This window comes from Haliotis rufescens, unplaced genomic scaffold (genome assembly GCF_023055435.1).
Source record: "Haliotis rufescens isolate VD_foot unplaced genomic scaffold, xgHalRufe1.0.p SCAF_42, whole genome shotgun sequence".
Taxonomy (NCBI): domain Eukaryota; kingdom Metazoa; phylum Mollusca; class Gastropoda; order Lepetellida; family Haliotidae; genus Haliotis; species Haliotis rufescens.
This window is the reverse complement of record NW_025964135.1, coordinates 2938085-2960123: the sequence shown is the minus strand read 5'-3', so window position 1 is coordinate 2960123 and position 22039 is coordinate 2938085. Positions and strand designations below refer to the sequence as shown.

Below are 22039 nucleotides of genomic sequence, written 5' to 3'. Positions count from 1 at the left end.
TGACACATACTGTCTCCAAATGACACATTGTTGGCACGCGCCTGTTAGATATAGCCTTTTCTAGACTTTCTGTATTTAAAAGAGTATTTGGTGCAATAAACTTTTGACCGCTTTGTGGTGTTTTGTAGCTCGTAGAATCTTTGAAAACAGTCTATACTGGTCAGATATTCTATGACAAGCACAGTAACCGGCCTCTCAACTTGACACATACTGTCTCCAAATGACATAATTTTGGCACTCGGCTGACATGTTAAGACATCTCCTCTGATACAGTGAATAAGGCTACAGTGATACACTTCGTTGATACTGTTAATACAACTCTTCTAATACTGTTAATAACACACCTGTCATACTGTTAGTCAAACTCCTCTAATACTGTTTATAACTCTCCTCTCAATCTGTTAATGAAACTCATTTATAACTGTTAATAACAGTCCTCTGCTAAAGTTAGTAACACTCCTCTGATACTGTTAATTCAATTCCTCTGATTCTATTAATAACACTCCTCAGATACTGTAAATGACATTCCTCTGATACTGTTAATAACCCTCCTCTATTTCTATTCATTAAATTCCTCTGATACTGTTAATAAAACTCCTCTGAAACTGTTAATAAAATCCATATGATACATACTGTTAATAAGACTCCTTTGTTGGCGTTAATAAAACTCCCCTCTAATTCCTAAAAAAAACCTTCTGATTTTTGTTTACTGTTAATAAAACTACACTGATACTGTTAATAAAACACATCTGATGTTTGTTGCTAACACTCCACTGACTATGTTAATGAAACTCATTTGTAACTGTTAATAACAATCATCTGATACATGTAGTAACACTCCTTTGATAATGTTAATGAAATTCCCCTGATTCTATTAATAAAACTCCTGATACAGTTAATAATACTCCTCTGATACTGATAAAACTCCTCTGGTATTGTGGATAAAACTCCTCTGATACGCTTAGTAACACGCCTCTGACATTTTGTGCGTGAATGGGTGGTTGATTGGCTAACAGGTGACAAAGATGGCTAAAAAATATATCGTAATCTTTCGTGACCATAGTCACTGAGGTCAATGTCTTCATAATTCAAAACAAAAGATGAAGATCGTAATTGATGGAGAGGACTTTATTAGTCTGAATCTTCACTAATCCCACATTGATAGTTTGTCTAAGGGCAGATGTCCTTGTATGTCGTCGGAAGTTCGTGTGTCAGAGCCAGGTGTTCCAGGGCTGAAACACACACATTATGTACTACGGTATAAAACGCAGCTTTAAGACGAGGCGAAATCTCTTGTGCAGTTTTATTTCGTTCCATTGGATGTAATTTAGCCATGACATGATATTTTATATAAAACGTCATGAACAACGCCAGAGAATAATCAGTCTTGATAATCTGCAGAAACAGATTCCATGAGGCTTAAATATTTGACAAAGATAAAACTGTGTGAACGGGTCACTGCAAATCAGTGATGACACCAGGTGTTTATGAAAAGCAACACACCTGGATAAACTTCAACATCGCTAATTATGACGTGTTTCCATGTAACGTAGCCATTTTATTTGTATTCTTTCCCATGTGTGATTTTGTTTTCAAAGTGATACACTCATGCTGACAAATAGAAACCGAAATCAAATTACGTAATTTGCAGGTTTCCATGGCAACAGTTATTTAGCTGCCTTGTCGTTTGCTGGCTTTGCGTCACTTCAAATAATATGACTCATTACTTGCGAAAGAATAGGTCTTCAGCAACCCTCGTAAGAGGAGACTATGCTTTTCGTAGGAGGCGACTATGCTTCTTGTAAGAGGCGACTATGCTTTTCGTAGGAAGCGACTAGGCTTCTCGTAAGAGGCGACTATGCTTCTTGTAAGAGGCGACTATGCTTCTCGTAAGAGGCGACTATGCTTCTCGTAAGAGGCGACTATGCTTGTCGTAGAAGGCGACTGTGCTTCTTGTAAGAGGCGACTATGCTTGTCGTAGGAGGCGACTATGCTTCTTGTAAGAGGCGACTATGCTTGTCGTAGGAGGCGACTATGCTTCTTGTAAGAGGCGGCTATGCTTGTCGTAGGAGGCGACTATGCTTCTCGTAAGAGGCGGCTATGCTTCTTTTAAGAGGCGACTATGCTTCTCGTAAGAGGCGACGAACGGGATTGGGTGGCCAGGCTCCCTGACTTCGTTTATGCATGTCATCGTTTCTCAATTGCATAGATCAGCCTTGTTCCCGACTCGATTATTTACAGACCACCGTCATGTAGCTGGGGTATTTGCGGCGTTAAACACCATACAAATAAACTTTCCATGGTGCGGCAGTGGTCGAAGGTTTGGAACTTTTACTGAACGCTAGATGACATGCAAGTCATACATTGATTTGTGATACGGTCAGCTATGTGGGAGAGCAAAAACCTGTAATAAATACATTTGATTGCTTTATTACCAACGCACCTGCTGTAGAGGCGTGCATGCCAGCGTTGTAGTCGCACGCCACCTCGTTCTTGACGTAGTCCATTCTGCTGTCGGTGTAGTCGTCGCTCTGACCAGGGCCGCCTACCATGGCGCCGTACAGCGTGTGGGGGTTGGGGCCTTTGTTCAGCTGGGCGTCCCACCCACAAGGCGCCGGTAGCATCGGACAGGAACTTGTTAAATTAAGCATATCATTAGTATGAACGTTACTGTTGCACGAAGTAGATATACATCTTCAATAAAACAAGCATAAGAAATCAGACAGAATTTCATTTTACAAGGATAAACAATATTCAAATAAACAATATTGGTTATAGGAGAACAGGAGACGACGTAGTTGACGTGTAATGATATTGACAATTGTATTGCGAAACACTGGTTGAATTCTACACCCATACATATATTACATCCAAAGAATGGGAGTTTTTGCCTGTGAGAAAGTACATAAGGTAAAGCAATCCCATTTCGTTTTATTTTCCGAACTAGTTTCGTTCCGTAATATGTCCATTTTGTTGTGTGAGTTTTGAACCTCCGGTGTGAACGTGAGATTGACAGGGTCGGTCGACATTAAAAACAGTGAGAACCACGTGAGAATCGTAATATGATCCATGACCCGGAGCCAGAATGAATGGACGTCTCTAACTGTATGTATTGAATGTTTTCATCATACTAAGATAAACGTATTAAAGGCGACGGATTATATTTGAATCCTTTCTCTGTACATGTTGGTGAGGTGAAATGGGGTTCAACGTCGCGCCAAAGATCATTGCACTTATATAGCGACGTGCATGTACGTGTGTGCGTGAGTGGCTGCTTGTACTAATCCGGACTGATGCCGATTTATAGTGCTAGCGCATGAGATACCATGCCACAGTTTAACATGAATACCCCACTTAGATACAGTATACTGACTCCGAGCCGACCAGTCCTTGTTTCAGCTCCTTAATGCCGAGCGCCGGACAGGGTAACAACAAGTACCATCTTTTAACGTCTTTTTGGTATGACGACACGGGGATCGAACCCTGGACCTTCCGCTCACCGGGCGGACGCTCTACAACCAGACCACAGAGGCGGTCTTTTTAGAAGTACCAGACCTGGCTCGGTGATGTGGCTTCACGGGAGGGTTGACACCAAATCCGACGATGTAGCTCCTTCCGGTGTCACCGTAGGCGTAGTGCAGCTGCGACATCGCCCACTTCCGGTATTCTTCTGTGTGGAGGCCATTGTCCGCGGCGACCAGGGCGATGAAAGCCGTGTTAGCTGGAAGCGACATGGGCGAGTGAGTGAATGAGTGGGTGATCATTGAACGGTATTTCAGTTACTAGTATACCTCTGTGTGCCCGTTCAGTGTTGTGGGAAAGCCATACATGTCAAGCACGGGCTTGGTGCTGCCAAATGGTGTGAACCTGGGACCTTTCATCCATGGAAAATAGGAGACTCAGATCAGAAAGATAAGACAAAAGAGTGATTGCGTTTGGTTACATAGTTGACCCAAGCAATGGTAAAACTTGATCTCGACAACAGCGCATGTTAAGAGCACATGCAGGAAGTATTAAGCTGACATTTTGTGATATAACTGGATAACCGTCAAAGATCACACACTCTGTATGGCTGTATTTGTTTGTGTGCTCCTCATATATAGATATATGATATAACAAATACAGCCATACAGAGTGTGTGATCTTTGAACGGTATTCCAGTTATATCACCACATGTCAGCTTAATGCGGGAGGAAAGCTCGAAGTGATGCAGGTCTCAGACCACTTTGGTGAAACCCACGAGCACGGTGCTGGTAAACCAGGATTCGAACCAACCATCATAGGTTTCTTGCGATCCAAGTTGACGCAACCCTGCACAGCAAACTGAAACCCGTGATAAGATCCGGGGTAGAAACGGTCTTCAGCAACCCATGCGTGTCGTCAAAGGCGACTATGCTTGTCGTAAGAGGCGACTAACGGATCGGGTGGTCAGGTTCGCTGACTTGGTTGATGCATGTCATTGTATCCCAAATGCGTGGATCGATGCTCGTGATATCAATCACTGGATTGTCTGATCCAGACTCCATTATTTACAGACCGCCGCCATAAAGCTGGAATATTGCTGAGTGCGGAGTTAAACAGCAAATAAACACAAACAAACAGCACAGCGAATTGAGGCGCTTTAGCCAACAGGGCCACTCGTGTCCCCGAGATAAGTTTGTTGATCTTTAAGACAATGGTCGACATATATTGTGGGGAAATAACACTTGAACAGATAGGATTTCTTTACAATAAGGTGGAGCAGAGAAACATCATGGTTTGGACATACCAGCATATCGGAGGGCTCCCCACTGCAGTCTGAACGCCATACACTTGGGGCTGTAGGGGACATCTCCCCCAGGGAACCACATAGTGAACGTGTCCTCGATGTCCTTCTTGTAGAGGTCCTTCTTGGTCTCCTCATACAGCAACATCTGGAAGATGAGGATTTTATGGTCTAGAACCATCTGGTGACTATCACATACTGTTTTACACAGTGGAGAACAATAGGGTCACAGGAATACTAGTATACAGGGCTACGTGTGCCTGTAAAGGATGGAGACAAAATATGGATATAAAATGTATTATACATGTTGTATATGGAACTACATATACAATGAAGGTGAGGGGAGGTAAAGAGGGGTTCAGGGTCGCGTCCAAGATTATTGCTCTTATATAGCGACATGCATGCACATGGGTGTGTGGCTACTTGTACTAGTCCGGACTTATGCCGATTTTTAGTGCCGCTGTTTAACATGAATACCCCACTCAGACACAGTATACTGACTCCGAGCCGATCAGTCCTTGTTGTAGCACCTAAATGCCGAGCGCCAGACAGGGTAACAACAAATACCATCTTTTAACGTCTTTTGGTATGACGCGGCAAAGGATCGACTCCGGACCTTCTGCTCTCCAAGCTGACGCTCTACCACTAGACCACGGGCACAGGATGAAGGTAATATAAAAAAATTGTATACAGAGTATATATCTATGTGGTGACTTTTATATATGGAACTACATGTATTGATGAAGGATGAATGTACTGACACGATGCCTATGTACTGGTCTTGATATCACTCAAATACTGTCGTACATAAGGGCGTCGTTACATACAAACTCGGGGGTACGGGTGGCCAAGTCGTCTAAGGCGCCGCGATTCGCTGTGCAGAGTTGCGTCCCTTGGGCACGCCAGAAACCTATGATTGTGGGTTCGAATCCCGGTTCGCCCCGATTATTTGTCTAGGTTTGTCAGCACCATACCCGTGCTCGTGGGTTTCACCGAAGTGGTTAACGTCTGAGACCTGCATCACTTCGGGCTTTCCTCCCACATTAAGCAGACACGCCGTGATATAACTGGAATAATGTTAAAAGCGGCGTTAAACCCAACTCACTCACTCACTACATACAAACTCACTCACTCCGTTTACTGAAAGTTATACGGTACAGAGAACCTACATTTGCTCCAGCCACTTTCTCGTCCCAGGAGAAGCCCCAGGCAGCAACACCGATGTGGTGCAGCTCGGCGTAGTCGAGATAGGCCTTGTCCCCAGTCGCCTTGTATAACCACATCCCACCCCAGCTGTTCTCGTCAGTAAAGTTCTGTGATCTGGAACAGAACAGTAGCGCACTGTAGCCATGTGTTCATTCATTAGGTTGGATCAGGTCATAGAGAGTTTTATGCCGTGCCGTTTGGACATCTTTGTGTACTAACTACCACTTGGTCCAAACAGGTCACTACTCAAGTCGAACTTGGGTAATCTATACCACTCGAAACAGGTTAAGGAACTCCCACATGACATGGAAACTACAGTCATATGACAGAATAATGTGTCTTTACTTGAGTGGTATATCGTACCAGATACACTGAAAAAGATCGGAAATATTTCGAGCGACGTTTTTCCTTCAGTTATGCGAAACGTACAGAGCAGGTCATCCAATGTAGATCATTGGACGTTCAATGTGTTCATGTATGAGATAGCAAATTAAATACAACGTTTTCACTATTATTTTCCCCGGATTCAGGTTTGGCTGATTCCGGAAACGGAAGTCCAGACTTTTGATATCAAACGGTTCCGGAATATATCCGGATCCTGTCACGCCAATACAAAATACAGTAAACTACGTTTATAACGAACATGCTTATAACGAACTGACGGATATAACGAAATGTGTTTTGATCCCGTCCATTTGCTGTATATGTGCTGTATATATGCTTACAACGAACTACGGTTATAACGAACTGACGGATATGAGGAAATGTGTTTTGATCCCGTCCATTTGCTGTATATGTGCTGTATATATGCTTATAACGAACTACGGTTATAACGAACTAAAATTAGTGGCCCCTTTGAGTTCGTTACAACCGTAGTTTACTGTGTGTGTAGGTTCGAAGAAGCCAATTGATAAAACTACAGTATATGTTCAGTTCATCAGGATGTAAGTGATGAAACACTCCCTGGTAACCCTGCCCCAGTCTTAAGGCTGCAGGGGGCACGGGTGGCCCAGTCGTCTAAGGCGCCGCGATTCGCTGTGCAGAGTTGCGTCCCTTGGTCACGCCAGAAACCTATGATTGTGGGATCGAATCCCGGTTCGCCCAATTATGTTTCAAGGTTTGTCAGCACCTTACCCGTGCACCGAAGTGGTAAACGTCTGAGACCTGCATCATTTCGGGCTTTCCTCCCACATTAAGCTGACACGCCGTGATATAACTGGAATACTGTTAAAAGCGGCGTTAAACCCAACTCACACACTCACTCACTTAAGGCTACACTGGAATCCGTTGTCCCTAGAGGACTCGGTGTCCAGCATTGTTTTCTTTGCATATACGTCACATTTGCATTGATAATGATAATTTTAAAATGATAATGATAATACTATTTTACCTTTAGCGGTGCGAGCATCGACTTTAACATAGCCTACCATGGGTTCGATACAGCTAGAGCAGCAACATCGTGGTGGTCAAACAGAGCAATATGTCTGTCGACAAAATGCATGACAGTAGATCTTCCCCGAACGTCATACGTTCAGTGATAACATGTAATGCTGAAGGTCAATATGTCGTGTCATGCCCCATCTTCCCGAGGCAAGAGAGTTCACTGACTTTAAAAGTCCAGTTTCCACCCTTGCCGAACTAGGATGGCTCGATCGTAGCGCCACCAGTGGCTATTACGAGTTATGTCCCTTCTATGCCTCTCCTATGGACCAATCAGATTCCACCTCTCGTGTCCCTTGCATTTGCTTCAAACGAAATGGCAGCGCCTAGTCAAGACGATCTGATCGATAATCAAGATCTATAGTGTGACAAAACGGATCTTACATCGCGAAGTGAATCAAATCACGTGAGCACCTTGATTAAAAACATGAAAAGATTTGGAAAATATCTGTTGACACCTTGTGGCGGTGGACATGCTTTGCAAAGCCTGCAATCGACCGAAATCTGCATGACAGTGTACCAACCGGATTCCGTCTGCATTTGCCCGATTTTGATTGGACTATGCAGTTTAACTCAAATCTAACTCCATAATTCCGGTCTAGTTCCGCAAGGGTGGAAACTGGACTTTAGTAGTCAGCTAACTCCCTTGCCTCGGGAAGATGTTCATGCCAATGATATCGTCTGAATTGTAAATGGGCCCTGCTTTAGCAGAGTTTTTTTTTATGATGATGGGGATTGGGATTGTTTATAATCACGTGTAGAACCCAGCAGCTGCTGACACGCTGGCACTGTAGAACGCCTGGTTATTTTTGCCAAAGTCAAACAGTTCCTTAGCATGCTTCAGAAGGATGGCGGAGTAGGCGGGATCTGGAAGGAGACCGTGGGATGTCTTTGATTTGCATTTAGAAGTTGGTAGAACAGGAACACGTGGAAATTGTGGTCTTTCACGTAATATCTCATGACATTTCGTTGCTACTTCATAATTTGTTTCGTTTTTCATAATAATACAATAAACATTGTTTAAACTACATCCGTGGCGGATAGAGTCTTTGAGTGAGTGAGTGAGTGAGTATGGTTTTACGCCGCTTTTAGCAATATTCCAGCAATATCACGGCGGGGGACACCAGAAATGGGCTTCACACATTGTACCCATGTCGGGAATTGAACCCGGGTGTTCGGCGTAACGAGCGAACGCTTTAACCACTAGGCTACCCGACCGCCCCGGATAGAGCCTTTGCCCATAGAGCGGAAGGCCGGGAGTTTGATCCCAGACGCGCCATGCCGAAAGGGGTTTAAAGATGGTACCTCATGTTATCCTGCCTGGCATCAAAGGGATAAAACAAGGACGGGTCTGATTGAAGTCAGTATACTGTGTCCCTGTGGGCTAGCACTATGCAGCAAGTCGCAATATAAGTGCAATATTCTTCAACGCAAAGTTAGACCCAATGTGACCTTACCTCCACCTCCTCCAACCCTCACCAATGGTTGCCCAATGGTCTAGGGACATGCAACGTGCGATCACAGTGGCGTCCCTTATCAGTTCCAGGACCCGCTGGTCGCCGTTTCGAACACTGCGATTACCCGTGTTACTGTGTTGAACGCATACGACCTGTGTCTCTTTGGGTTTTCTTCAGACATTAAACATACACGACATGATGTAACTGAAGTACGGTTAAAAGTGGGGTGGAACGCAACTCACTTCCTCAGTGAAATTAGGAACTTGGAACAAAGGTGTAGCATCATGTATGTCTCACCTTTGTCCTTGAAAGCTATAGACCCAGCAGCCATGGCAGACGCAGTCTCCATTGCAATGTCTGAACCTGCTGACGATGTGTCAATCTTGTAGGCTGGTCTGGACATGGTCATTCGCTCTGGACTTGTCCACGACCCGTGATCCGTGCCGCCATTACCAACCTGCAACAACACATCAGCCCACAAAGGTAACATACCCTGATCTCGAATCAGTTCACTTATACAAGCAGGGATAGTACCCGTGAAGATCCGGGGTGGAATAGGTCTTCACAACCCATGCTTGTCGTAAGATGCAACTATGCTTGTCGTTAGAAGCGACTAACGGGATCGGGTGGTCAGGCTCACTGACTTGGTTGATGCATGTCATTGTATCCACACTGCGTAGATCGATGCTCATGGTGTCAATCACTGAATTGTCTGGTCAAGACTCGGTCATTTACAGACCACCGTCATATCTCTGGAATATTGCTGAGTGCGGCGTTAAACAACAAACAAACAAACAGACAGTACCATTAACGCTTCCCAATAGTTGCATGAATCCTTTCAGAACAACCTTTCAAAACAACCTTTAGAATCATCTAAACTATGACGTCGATTCTCCTCCCTGCTCCTGAGGGTCCGATGGCTACGACGTGTGACTGCGTTGCGTCATCGTTCCCTGAAGGAGCGGATCGTTTCTCATGCTGCCAACCACTGGTCCTCTGAGAAATGATTATATACAGCCTGCCATAATATGATTTTAATTGATAACTGCAGCGTAAAACACTATCAATCACGCACGTTTCCACTGAGATGTCCTTTAACTGAATATTCATTGGATACCCACCTGTACCCACAACTCGTTCGGCTTGGTGTGACACTTGATGAAGTAGTCCAGAGGCCACTTGATGCACTCGTACATGTCCTCCAGCTGCCCTGTTGCATTGTAGGCGTCCTTGTATCTGATGAGACTCCACGTCAGGAGGGTCGTGCTGAACGCCATGGGGAAGTTGAACTTCACGTTGTCCCCAGCTGTGTGCAAGAGTGAGTGAGTATAATTTTACGCCGCCTTTTGCAATATGCATACATTATCACGGCGGGGGATACCGGGATACCATTCTCCACATGGACTTCACACATTGTAGCCATGTGGGGAATCGAACCTGGCTCTTCGGTGTGACGAGCCAACGCTTTTATCACTAATCTACCCCACCGCCCTGTATGCAAGAGGAAGAGTAGATTTAGAAATATCATCTGAATGTCTCTCAAAAGTGAACGTCCAACTAAAGTATTTAAGACACAAAGTGGCTGTTTAGGAAATGTTTTATCAATGAATACAGAGTTGTCTTCAGCGTCGTGAATCGTAGTTGTATCACGCAAGCGGCCAACAACCATGTCTCATCCAGTTCTGGATCACTTGCTTGATCTTCTCGAAGGCGTAATGTACTATCCATGAGACGCCCCAGTGAAGTGGAACGTCACATTGTCTCCAGTCAAAGACTGATTTACCATGACTTAAAACGCTCAGTGTGTGTAGTAGACCATACGTCAAATAAAACCAGACACTGAATACACTATCAAGGATGTATAATATAAGTCGCGCTTGAGGAATCCGAACGCCTCGCCTTCCAGGTGATTATAGGGAACGTCTTCATTAATACACACTGAACATTACTGTCTATGGTTTTACTAAACCGGACATGTGGCGAGTTCCCTGAAGGGTTTCACGATGGATTGATACATTAAGTGAGTGAGTATGGTTTTTACGCCCCATTTTGCAATATTCCAGCAACATCACGGCGGGTGACGCCAGAAATGGGCTTCACAAATTGTACCCATGTGGGGAATCGAACCCGGGTCTTCGGCGTGGCGAGTAAACGCTTTAACCACTTGGCCACCCCACCGTCCGATTGATACGTTGACATAATATATACGTGATGTCACACTCCACACATTATTTCCATACACATTTTTTGATATCTTTATTCCATCATATAAAGTTTTAAAAAATGCCTCTCGCGAATATTATGCCTACACCATTGAACTCGAGTAGTCTTCTATATGAATATAAGCGACAAAGCTATTTCCATAAATAAAAGAAATTTCTACTAAAAGCAAAGTCCACCGTACGATTTCGACGATGCTATAATCATGTCTTTATGAATCACTATCAACTGATGAACATACCATCGTACCATCCACCAGTCAGATCCTCGCCGCCAGATCCCTTGTCTCCTAACGCCGAGTCCCCCCTCCAGGGGATCCTGTTGTCAGGGGGGAGTTTCCCGGATCTCTGAGCCTCGTAGAACAGGATGGACTTCATCAGGATCTCACCATAGTTGTATTTTGTGGCTTGGGCTCCTGGAGTTAATCTCAACAAATAATGTTTCAACTTCGGCACCATGTGTCAAAGAATTCCACGAAAATGTCACAGTTTTATTTTTTTTTCGTTTGTTTAATGTTTCAATAATTGCAGAAATTAATGTAATGACAGTTAAATGTTCACCGGCTGATATCTATAATGTTTTCTTTTACCATTTAACCTTCAACAACTGCATCCCGGGACATTGATTCAATGTCATCTCACCTTATAAAACTGATGGGGCGGTGGGGTAGCCCAGTGGTTAAAGCGTTCGCTCGTCACGCCGAAGATCCGGGTTCGATATCCGACATGGGTATAAAGTGTGAAGACCATTTCTGGTTTCCCCCGCCATGTTATTGCTGGGATATTGCTAAAAGCGGCGTAAAACCATACTCACTCACTTTATAAAACTGATACTTGCTGTCTTATATTCATCTCTCCTAAAAAAAATGGTACTTTGTATAGGGTCTTCTCTCGTCTCACCTTTAAAAACTGTGGCACTGTTCTATTTTCATCACACCTTTTTAAACTCTGTACCTTGGAACTGGTATTTTATCTCTCCTACAAAACCCTGGGTAAGTTGTGTTTTTAATCTCACCTTGAACCAGTGGTACTCGGGGCACTGTTTGATCGTCGTTGGTGACGTCAACGAGTACGGCGTACGCTGTAGGGACGCCGCCCCCGCACACCTGCCCGGTCATCCTGACACAGTAGTTGCTGCCGCCGTAGTGGACGCCCTTAGTGTTCTTGTTCACCAGGACAGCGTGCTTTGTACAAGATGTTGTGTCGCTGATAAAATCTCCGTCATAGTTCTAGAAGTGAAAGTGAGCCTGTTTCAACAGTACTCCCTCAGGTTAATGCGAGAGACACATGTAAGACCAAAGTACTACTACAGGTTTGGTGGAACACACTGTTATATCGCAGAGCATTAATTTTTATTCTTGAATAATGATTGTAACTGTGTTACATTATTTTCTGTTGAGTTTCGGTAGACGCTCATTGCATTGTGTTTGGGCAGTGATTAGTTGTCAGGAATTAAGTACTATTTGATGTAAACAGTTTTGAGGAAGTTGCTATATTTAGATGCTAGTGTGAAATGTAAACTTCCGGAATACCGTGGACTGATGTGGAATATTCTGTAATGTTCTACTGCCGCTGGACAGTGCGGGCACTGTGTAGAAGTTTAAAGTAGCTAGTTAGGCAGTATATAAGGGGACAAGAGTGTGTTTACGCATCTCTCACACATTTCATCACATCAAGACCAGCTTTCGTGTGTGGATCACTCATCATCCCTGCCTTGGCCTGACTCGGAAGCTTGAACGCTTGGTGAATAAATATAAGTTTATGGATTTGGAGAATGTAATGTGGAGAATCAACGATTCGAACTCACTACTGGTTGGGTCCTGGCTCTGATGATGTATAATACTAGATCTCGAAGCAGTGGTCACCCCCGTTGATCGGCTTTATATAGTCAAAACAAAAAGGTGCTCACAAGATTTGGTGCACTTCTCGAAGTAAGACCCGTCTTATCACAATAAGTATTTTGATTATTGATCAGATCGTCCTGACTGAGCGCCGCCATTTGGTTTGAAGCAAATGCAAGTGACATGGGAGGTGGAATCTGATTGGCCAATAGGAGTGACAAGGAAGGAACATAACTCATAATGGCCTCTGGTGGCGCTACGATCGAGCCTAGAGATTCCATCCTAGTTTTACAAGGGTGGAAACTAGACTTTTACAGTCAGTTAACTTCCTTGCCTCGAGAAGATGTTAGGCACGTAGTGTATACAAAGTACTGAAGATGGAGCACATACATTGAGCGACTTTGTCTCCTGGCTGAAGTGTATGTCCAGCTCCCATGCAACTATCTCGACCTTTAAGTCGAAGCAGAATTCGCCCTCCCACGTTGTGCCATAGTGCTGACTCAGCTTCATCTGGGACGTGATGTTGTGTCGTTTGTGGAGGGGTGTTATTGGCTCTGGAAATACGTTCTTGGTAAGTAACAAGCAAACACTTACTTTTTTTATAAAATTAAAGCAAAACCCTTTCCATATCTAATAGAAGCCGATTGTACGATACCGACTATATCATTACCATGTGTTTATGAATCACTATCAAATAGTAATGATACCAGGTGTTCGCGAAAGGGTGAGCGTTTCTTGTCCCACCGGTGGCACCAATCACAAACACATGCAAAGGCAAGTCAATTGTTCATTTTTTTAAAACACGAGAACATATGCTACAAGTCAAAATAGGGAATTGCGTCGGATATCATTTTTGTCAAAATTGGAAATGTCCACATGTCTGCCATAAAACTTTTTGAACTTTTTTGAGGCCTTAAAAGTTGTAACCTTGATCAAACAACTTCTGAGCAAGAGTCGTATGACGCTCTTTGAAATCTTGGCAGTGGCACAGAAAATGTGTGAGTGGCGGATGCAACCGGTAGGGCAGAACATGCGTTCTCTTTTCGCAAACACCTGGTGTCATCACTGATTGTCAGTAAACCTTTCATGTGATGTTCATCGCTATTTTGCCATTTGCGCCCTGTGTGAGTCTGTCGGTAATGGAAACTGATCAATCTCTGGCGTCGACGAGTTGGTCAATCATACCAGCTTCATTTTGGAGAGAATAGTAACAAAAAAAAAACTTTCCATATTAATAAGAAAGAGTCCGCTGTAAAATGTTCAATCATGAACATCATGTTTCACATTTCGTAGACGTTTACCGAGAGAAAATGTACAGGGTTGACAAAGAGAGGTAACCAGGGCGATTGAATCCATGAGAATCCACTAAGATGCGCTACTCGGGTCGCCTTGGACAATTTGTGCCTTTTTACTCCTTTAGAGGTGAGGTGAAATTGGGTTTAACGTCGCGTCCAAGATTATTGCACTTATATAGCGACGTGCATGCACGTGTATGTGTGTGTGTGGCTGCTTGTACTAGTCCGGACTGATGCCGATTTATAGTGCTAGCTCACTGAGATACCATGCCGCAGTTTAACATGAATACCCCACTCAGACACAGTATACTGACTCCGAGCCGACCAGTCCTTGTTTTAGCCCCTTAATGCCGAGCGCCAGACAGGGTAACAACAAGTACAATATTTTAACGTCTTTTTGTATGACGCGGCCCGGGATCGAACCCTGGACCTTCCGCTCTCCGGGCGGACGCTCTACCACAAGACCACGGAGGCGGTCTTACTCCTTTAGAACCTGACAGGTTTTGGTAAATTGTCCGTGTTCAGTGGTTCATCCTTAGTGAGTGTCATTTGGTGCTTGCTGCTATTTTAACAGCTCGATATTGAGGATATCTCTCTTTTGGATTGGGGCGGTCGGGTAGCCTAGTGGTTAAAGCGTTCGCTCGTCACGCCGAACACCCGGGTTCGATTCCCGACATGTGTGAAGCCCATTTCTGGTGTCCCCCGCCGTCATATTGCTGGAATATTGCTAAAAGCGCGTAAAATCAAACTCACCCACACTCTTTTGGATTGTTTGTTTCTAACGCCGAACTCGGCAATATTCCGCAGTGGTGTTTTAATGCCTATGCCTATCCCGTGAGGTTTGTGGGAAGAATGCAGTAAAAATACAACGTCTGCTTACCAGTGGTTGGTGGCCATGCTGAAACATAATAATATATTTTTGAAATAATAGTAAAAATAATAATAGGCCATTAATATTGCGCATATTTCCACACCACTCAGGGGCATGCTCAAAGCGCTATTATAAGCCAGGTTTCTGGCTCAGTGTGCTCTCAAGAATCATTCTCAGCTCTCTGGGGAGTATACAACCAAAGCTGCCTGTTAGGCGCTAGATCCACATCCTACCGGGTACCCATTCACTGCGCCATTGCACTTTTACAATACTGACCAGTTGAGATGTTGACAAGTTATCGCGCTAAAATATAACGTTGAAAAGTATCAAGATTCAGTTCAAAGTACTGAAGTTAAACCGGGACGTTTTCATTTTCAACAGTGCCGCCGCGAACTGAATTCCATTGACCACTATAATAATTCGTTGGCTTCTGGGGTTAGTTAGAAGTGGTAGCTTCGTTTTAACCGAACTTCGTTATAACCGGAATTGATATAGATAATCAACAATGTGTCTCACTTTCCCCAGGGGCGAGTGTTCTCGTCGTGGTGGGCGTGGTCGGAGAGGCGGTGGTAGTCGTGGTTGTCTGTGTCGTGGTGGGCAGAGGGAGATCCACAGTTAGGTTGACAGTGGGGTTGATGTCCCCGTTACCGTGGCCGTTGAAGTTGATGCAGAGACTGTCGCCCACGTGCTCGTTCCCGTTGAAGGGTTTATTGACGAGGACGAATTCCCGCCCGTCTGGAGTCTGAGACTCGATCTCAGCTAACCATATCTAGAGTGAGTGAGTGATTTGAGTTTAAATCCAGTTGACCAGTTGTTCAGTTATAGTGCAGCGTGCAAGCGTAATGCAAGTGTGGGGAATTCCAAAACGACGATGACATTACAGCTGTGACAACTCTCGAGAAGGAGCAGGATTTTGGCAGAAAATAATTATGATTTGGGATTCGAACAATGAGTCCTTAGAGCAAACACCATGGTTTGGTTAAGCCATCCAAAACACGATGTGAAGTGGGTGTCTTTTGGATTCTCGAATATAATGTCCAAATATACGAATGCACCAAATACTACAAATATTCAATAAAAACGATAAGGGATAACACTTTCTTTGTACAGGATGTCAATCACTGGATTGTCTGGTCCAGACACGATTATTTACAGACCGCCGTCATATAGCTGGAATATTGCTGAGTGCGGCGTTAAACAACAAACAAACAAACATTTGATCAGTTTCTAAATAGGCGTTGTTTTTTTAAAACAAACGAAGGGAAAGCTAATTATATCCGTCACACCTCGAGTTTTGTAACTGGTTCGCTGAACTGTAGGTGTGCTTTCCAGGAAGTGACGTCAACAGAGAATGGGATGCAGAATTTCCCCTCGAACCCGCCCTCCCAGTGATGGCCCATGGTGACAGGAACTACCACGGACATGGCGGGGCCCACACAGACACCGAGGACAAAGGCTAGTAGTATCTGGAACACACGACAATGCTGGTTGATATATACACTTACTATTTTTACCTAATCAAAGTTAAGGTGAGATTTAACGTTCAAGACCATTGCACATATATGGCGACGTGCATGCAGGTGTGTGTGTTCTTCATGCCATCCCCAAGCAGTGTAACAACAAATACCATTTTTTATCGTCTTTTGGTATGACACGACCGGGGATCGAACTCCCGACCTTCTGCTCTCCGGGCTAACGCTTTTGGCAGTTGAAGCCAGTGGATGTTGGTTTACTGTACAGCCGTCAGTATTCCAGCAAGCCAGTGATTGATAGCATGACCATCGACCCATGCCGTAGGGAGACAAAGGTACACATTGTGACCATCGGATCCTCATTAATCGGCACATACGACAAGGATCGGGTTCTAGGGGGCAGTGAGTGAATATGGTTTTACGCCGCTTTTAGCAATATCACAGCAATATCATGTCGGGGGACCCAGAAATGGGCTTCACACATTGTACCCATGTCGGGAATGGAAACCGGGTCTTCGGCGTGACTAGCGAATGCTTGAACCACTAGGCTACCCGACCGTCCCTCGGACTCTAGGGACCGACTTTGATCAATAATCCCAAAGGAAAGTGAGAAAAGTGATATTTGCATTGTAGAGAACATAACACTTGATATTTCACTGCATTGAACATAACACTTTGACAGAACTATTGTCATAGAAGATTTACCTCCCCGCAAATTGTCTCCCATTGTCGTAAGTGTCAAACCGTACACAAACCGTTAACTTCCTTTTTACGTTACTTCCACATTGTCAAGGCAAAATAATGACAAATGGTTTAGTATAGTTATATGTATATGAAATGATATGATGTGAGATGAGATGATGTGAACAGCGGTCTTGTAGCTTTCAAGAATGTTTTTGTTGGAGTTGATATTGTATATTATAATTTCCAAATGTAAGATAAAGACTTTAAGTGACCTCAAATATGTTTTCTTGCTTTTGTTAAATATTTTTAAATATTTTGCAAACACGGACCTTCGTGTTCGGTAGGGAGATTTTACGTTTCAATGTTTTACGTCTGTAACGAAATAATTTCATTTTCCGGCAGACAACTACACAAAAAGGATAATCATAATAAATAGGATATTCCATGTGTCTCGTGAAAAAACATGTTTCTTCCATCGAGTGACGGGGAAAAGGAGACATTTTCACGAGTGACGTCCTCTATTTATTACATGTTGGCTTAATGAATACAGTAAACTACGGTTATAACGAACTCAAAGGGGCCACTAATTTTAGTTCGTTATAACCGTAGTTCGTTATAAACATATGTATAGCATAAAATACAGCAGTGGCCGGGACAAAAAAATAAGTTCGTAATATCCGTCAGTTCGTTATAAGCGTGTTAGTTATAAACGTAGTTTACTGTATCCATTTCGAAAGATTCTATTATGTATTGTTATGAACATTTCGAAATTTCGTAACTGAATTTACATTTATGATTCAACATTTAAGGTAGTGTTAGATACATTTTACGTCAGGTAACGATGTGTTGATATGAAGGAAATGTCTGTTTTGCATGTTTGGCAGCACTTAAATTTGTAAAAATATCAGTATACATTTACCTGCATGTTGCCAATGTGGTACACACCATGTACAGAAGGGCCTCGCAGCACCCTGTTCCACAATCGTGTTTGACCCTGACAGATATCTTTCCACCCACGTGAGAATTTGACTTCTGTAAATAAGTGAAGAGATAACAGTTTTACATTTTCATACCTATTTTGTTATTATCTTTTTTTCATAAAGAATTGTATGAAGATTATTATTCTCCTCAGCAGTGTCAATGAAATGTGACAAAATAAATATGCATAATGTTTATCTACAAAAATATAGTTTAAACATTCCGGGATTCCGGATCGGATTTATTCCCCAGCAGCCTCTGCTTTTGGAAAATAAAAGCGACAAAACCATTTCCATTATCAGAAGAAATTTATAAGCAGAATCCATAGGTCTTCAGCTCCCCATGCTTGTCGTAATTTCGTGGATCGATGTTCATGATATCAACCACGTCAGCGAACCTGACCTTCCGATTCCGTTAGTCGCCTCTTACGACAGGCATGGGTTGCTGAAGATTAGTGTTAACCGGATCTTCACGGGTCTCATGACACTGACATGAGTGGACGTGTATGTTCAGCGTTGTAACATTCACATATGACAATCTTAAAGCCATGGTGGCGATTTGGTCCAGGGTTTATAGCAAAGTAGACTGTAGATGTAATACACTGGATGATCGAAGATGAGTCCAACATTGCCTAAAGTCCTTAAAACCCCAAACTCGGATGAAGTCGATTGGACAGCAGGGTGTTTTATGTCAAGGATTCTGACACGTCAAGGATCTTGGACATACAGATAGCCCACATGTAGACATAGATCTGGCGGGGCTACCGAGTCCTATATCTATACATCCATGAGCATAAAGCGTGAACAGTACATGTGTTACTAATATCAACCTCATAATAGATACCACAGGTACACACAAGAAATTATCTTATTCGCAGGCTTCTGCGAGTTCACACTCAATCCTGTGTTGAACTGAAACTTGAAACTATAAAGCCGGAGCAATGCATGCGTGTTCAACGTTACTTGTTATCTTTGACTGACTGATCGAGGCAGAACCATGTCTAGAATTGCTCTCGCTGTTTCGGTGTAACCTGCGCTTATCAACGACATAAATCAAAGCTATATAATAAACACCAAGAGCAGGGATAAAAATATGCATAATGTTTGTCTGCAAAATACATTTTAAACACAATGAGGATGCCTGGATAGAGTGTTCGTCAGCAGCAACACTTGTTTGTGAGAAGAGGCGACTAAATGGATCGACGGTCGGGCTAGGTGACTTGCCTGATACAGGTCAGTGTATCCTTAATGCGTGGGTTGCAGCTCATATCCTTAATGCGTGGGTTGCAGCTCATATCCTTAATGCGTGGGTTGCAGCTCATATCCTTAATGCGTGGGTTGCAGCTCATATCCTTAATGCGTGGGTTGCAGCTCATATCCTTAATGCGTGGGTTGCAGCTCATATCCTTAATGCGTCGGTTGCAGCTCATATCCTTAATGCGTGGGTTGCAGCTCATATCCTTAATGCGTGGGTTGCAGCTCATATCCTTAATGCGTGGGTTGCAGCTCATATCCTTAATGCGTGGGTTGCAGCTCATATCCTTAATGCGTGGGTTGCAGCTCATAATGTCAAACTGATAATAACAAGTTTTGTTGCGTTTCACGACACAGCATAACCAATGTGTGCTGCAGGCATGCATCTGGCACCGAGTTATTGTTATTTAGATACTCGTAGTCAAGTTTGTGTTTGTTTGTTGTTCAACGCCGCACTCAGCAATATTCCAACTATATGACGGCGGTCTGTAAATAATCGAGTATGACATGCATCAACCAAGTCAGCGAGCCTGACCACCCGATCCTGTTAGTCACCTTTTACGGCAAGCATGGGTTACTGAAGATCAATTCTAACCCGGATCTTCACGGGTCCAGCAATAACTAAAGGTGTTGGTGGCAAATGATTTGTCAAAACGTTCACTATCACTTGATAAGTTTTAGATGCTGGTGTAGCAGATGCTGTAGAGCCATCTTCGTCGCCTAACACTGTGTGAGTCTTCAGACAATATATAGTTCCAACTGCGGCACGACCAACTGCGGCAATACGGACTACATTAAATATCGATGGTATTCAAGCACTTACCTCTAGCAGTGAACACCACTTTATATGTGTACTGAAGCGTACGTAACACACACACACACACACACACACACACATACACACACACACACACACACACACACACACACACATACATACATACATACATGCTAATTAAGTGTAGATGTTGTTTTCCACTACAAGTATCTGTGGATCATGCTGATGCTACGAAAATGGAAATACGCTCTCCGGCAGACGCTGTTGGTGTGTGGTTCCATGCTAATGGAGGAATCGAACAAAAAGGTGCGAACTGGTGAATTAGCAATGATTTCATTTGTCCAGTACAGAATTTGGGCAAGTGTTTTCTGAGGCAAGGAGGACAAGCGACATTGGTTCGGTTTTGATATCGTTATGCTTAAGATACTTTTGAGACATCCAGCTTTCAAATCTGTAAACACACCCTTAGACTGATGAAAAGGAGGATTCAGCTGAAGTAGCGTCCAGTGGCTTGAATGCCACTTAAATCGGGTTGAATGATGTCACACTCTCACCAAGAGGAGCAGTATTGGTGGTACATGGTAGTACTGATCCTTGAGGAATTTCCAACATCAAGTTACTTGACTGTGACATCTGACCCTGAATGACCACCGAGTGCTTCCTGTCTGAAACATGTGACTGGAACCACTTCAAAGCCACATCTTTGTGGTGGAATCTTTTTGCGAGTGTAGATAGTAGACCTGTGTGGTCAAACGTGTCACAAGCAGCCGAACCGCCTCCGTGGTCTAAAGGTAGAGCGTCCGCCCGGAGAGCGGAAAGTCCGGGGTTCGATCCCGGGCCGCGTCATACCAAAAGACGTTAAAAGATGGTACTTGTTGTTACCCTGTCTGGCACTCGGCATTAAGGGGCTAAAACAAGGACTGGTCGGCTCGGAGTCAGTATACTGTGTCTGAGTGGGGTATTCATGTTAAACTGCGGCATGGTATCTCAGTGTGCTAGCACTATAAAACCGGCATCAGTCCGGACTAGTACAAGCAGCCACACACACATACACGTGCATGCACGTCGCTATATAAGTGCAATAATCTTGGACGCGACGTTAAACCCCATTTCACCTCACCTCACCTCACAAGCAGCCTAGAGATCCAGGAAATAAGACTACTGCTCCAGCATTGTCCTTTCCTCCGAGGATATTATCCAGGACTTTCACCAAGGCTGCCCCTGTGTCATGAAAGCTGCGGAGCTGGTAGAATCCATTTACACTTATGTTTTCTTAAACGTGTTGCAACAATATGCTCGATCTAATAAGAGATAAAAGTCAAATTGGAGTTTTTGAGCGGTTTTAAAAAGTTGTTGATAAGGCATCACACGTTTGCTGCCACTCACACCATAAGAAATAAAGTTACAATACACTGCCACAAAACAAATAGTGTAGCGCTAGAAGTTTTGGAATATAGCGCAATAAATTACCTATTATTATAACACTACTTGAATGATATGGATGAAGTTCTCTGGACGTGAGGTTGTGCATGCGTGAGCCATGTATAATACTGTTTGTGTACTGGTCAGTGGGTAAAGGTTCCGGTCAACTTGTGCGCAGGTTCCCCTTTTCATCGTTTACGGTCAAATTCTGTTCATGGGTTGCCGTGTATGGGTACCCGTGAGAATCAGTAGGCCATATTCCTATTCACTGTTATACAGTGAGTGAGTGAGGTTTTTACGCCGCTTTTAGCATATTCACGCACTATCACGGATGGGGACAGCAGAAATGGGTTTGACA

General features: G+C 43.7%; 1 protein-coding gene across 1 annotated transcript; it reads right to left on the bottom strand.

Moving 5' to 3' along the window:
- Window positions 1-1113: 1113 nt before the first annotated feature.
- LOC124148183 (endoglucanase 4-like) lies at window positions 1114-18282 on the bottom strand. Its single transcript, XM_046519154.2, has 15 exons — window positions 18170-18282; window positions 16381-16560; window positions 15611-15863; window positions 15104-15121; window positions 13319-13482; window positions 12103-12316; window positions 11330-11503; window positions 9990-10174; window positions 9166-9325; window positions 8167-8278; window positions 5935-6085; window positions 4769-4913; window positions 3556-3721; window positions 2444-2634; window positions 1114-1232 (listed from the first exon to the last, which is right to left on the bottom strand). Exons 1-15 carry the CDS (start codon window positions 18173-18175, stop codon window positions 1171-1173), a joined length of 2181 nt encoding a protein of 726 aa, XP_046375110.2. The 5' UTR covers window positions 18176-18282; the 3' UTR covers window positions 1114-1170.
- Between the last annotated feature and the right edge of the window lie 3757 nt (window positions 18283-22039).

Coding starts and splice junctions, on each gene's coding strand:
- LOC124148183 (XM_046519154.2), bottom strand. Junction 15,864..16,380: donor AACCAGTTACAAAACTCGAG/GTGTGACGGATA, acceptor CACTCACTCTAG/ATATGGTTAGCTGAGATCGA. Junction 8,279..9,165: donor TATAGCTTTCAAGGACAAAG/GTGAGACATACA, acceptor GTCTCCTTCCAG/ATCCCGCCTACTCCGCCATC.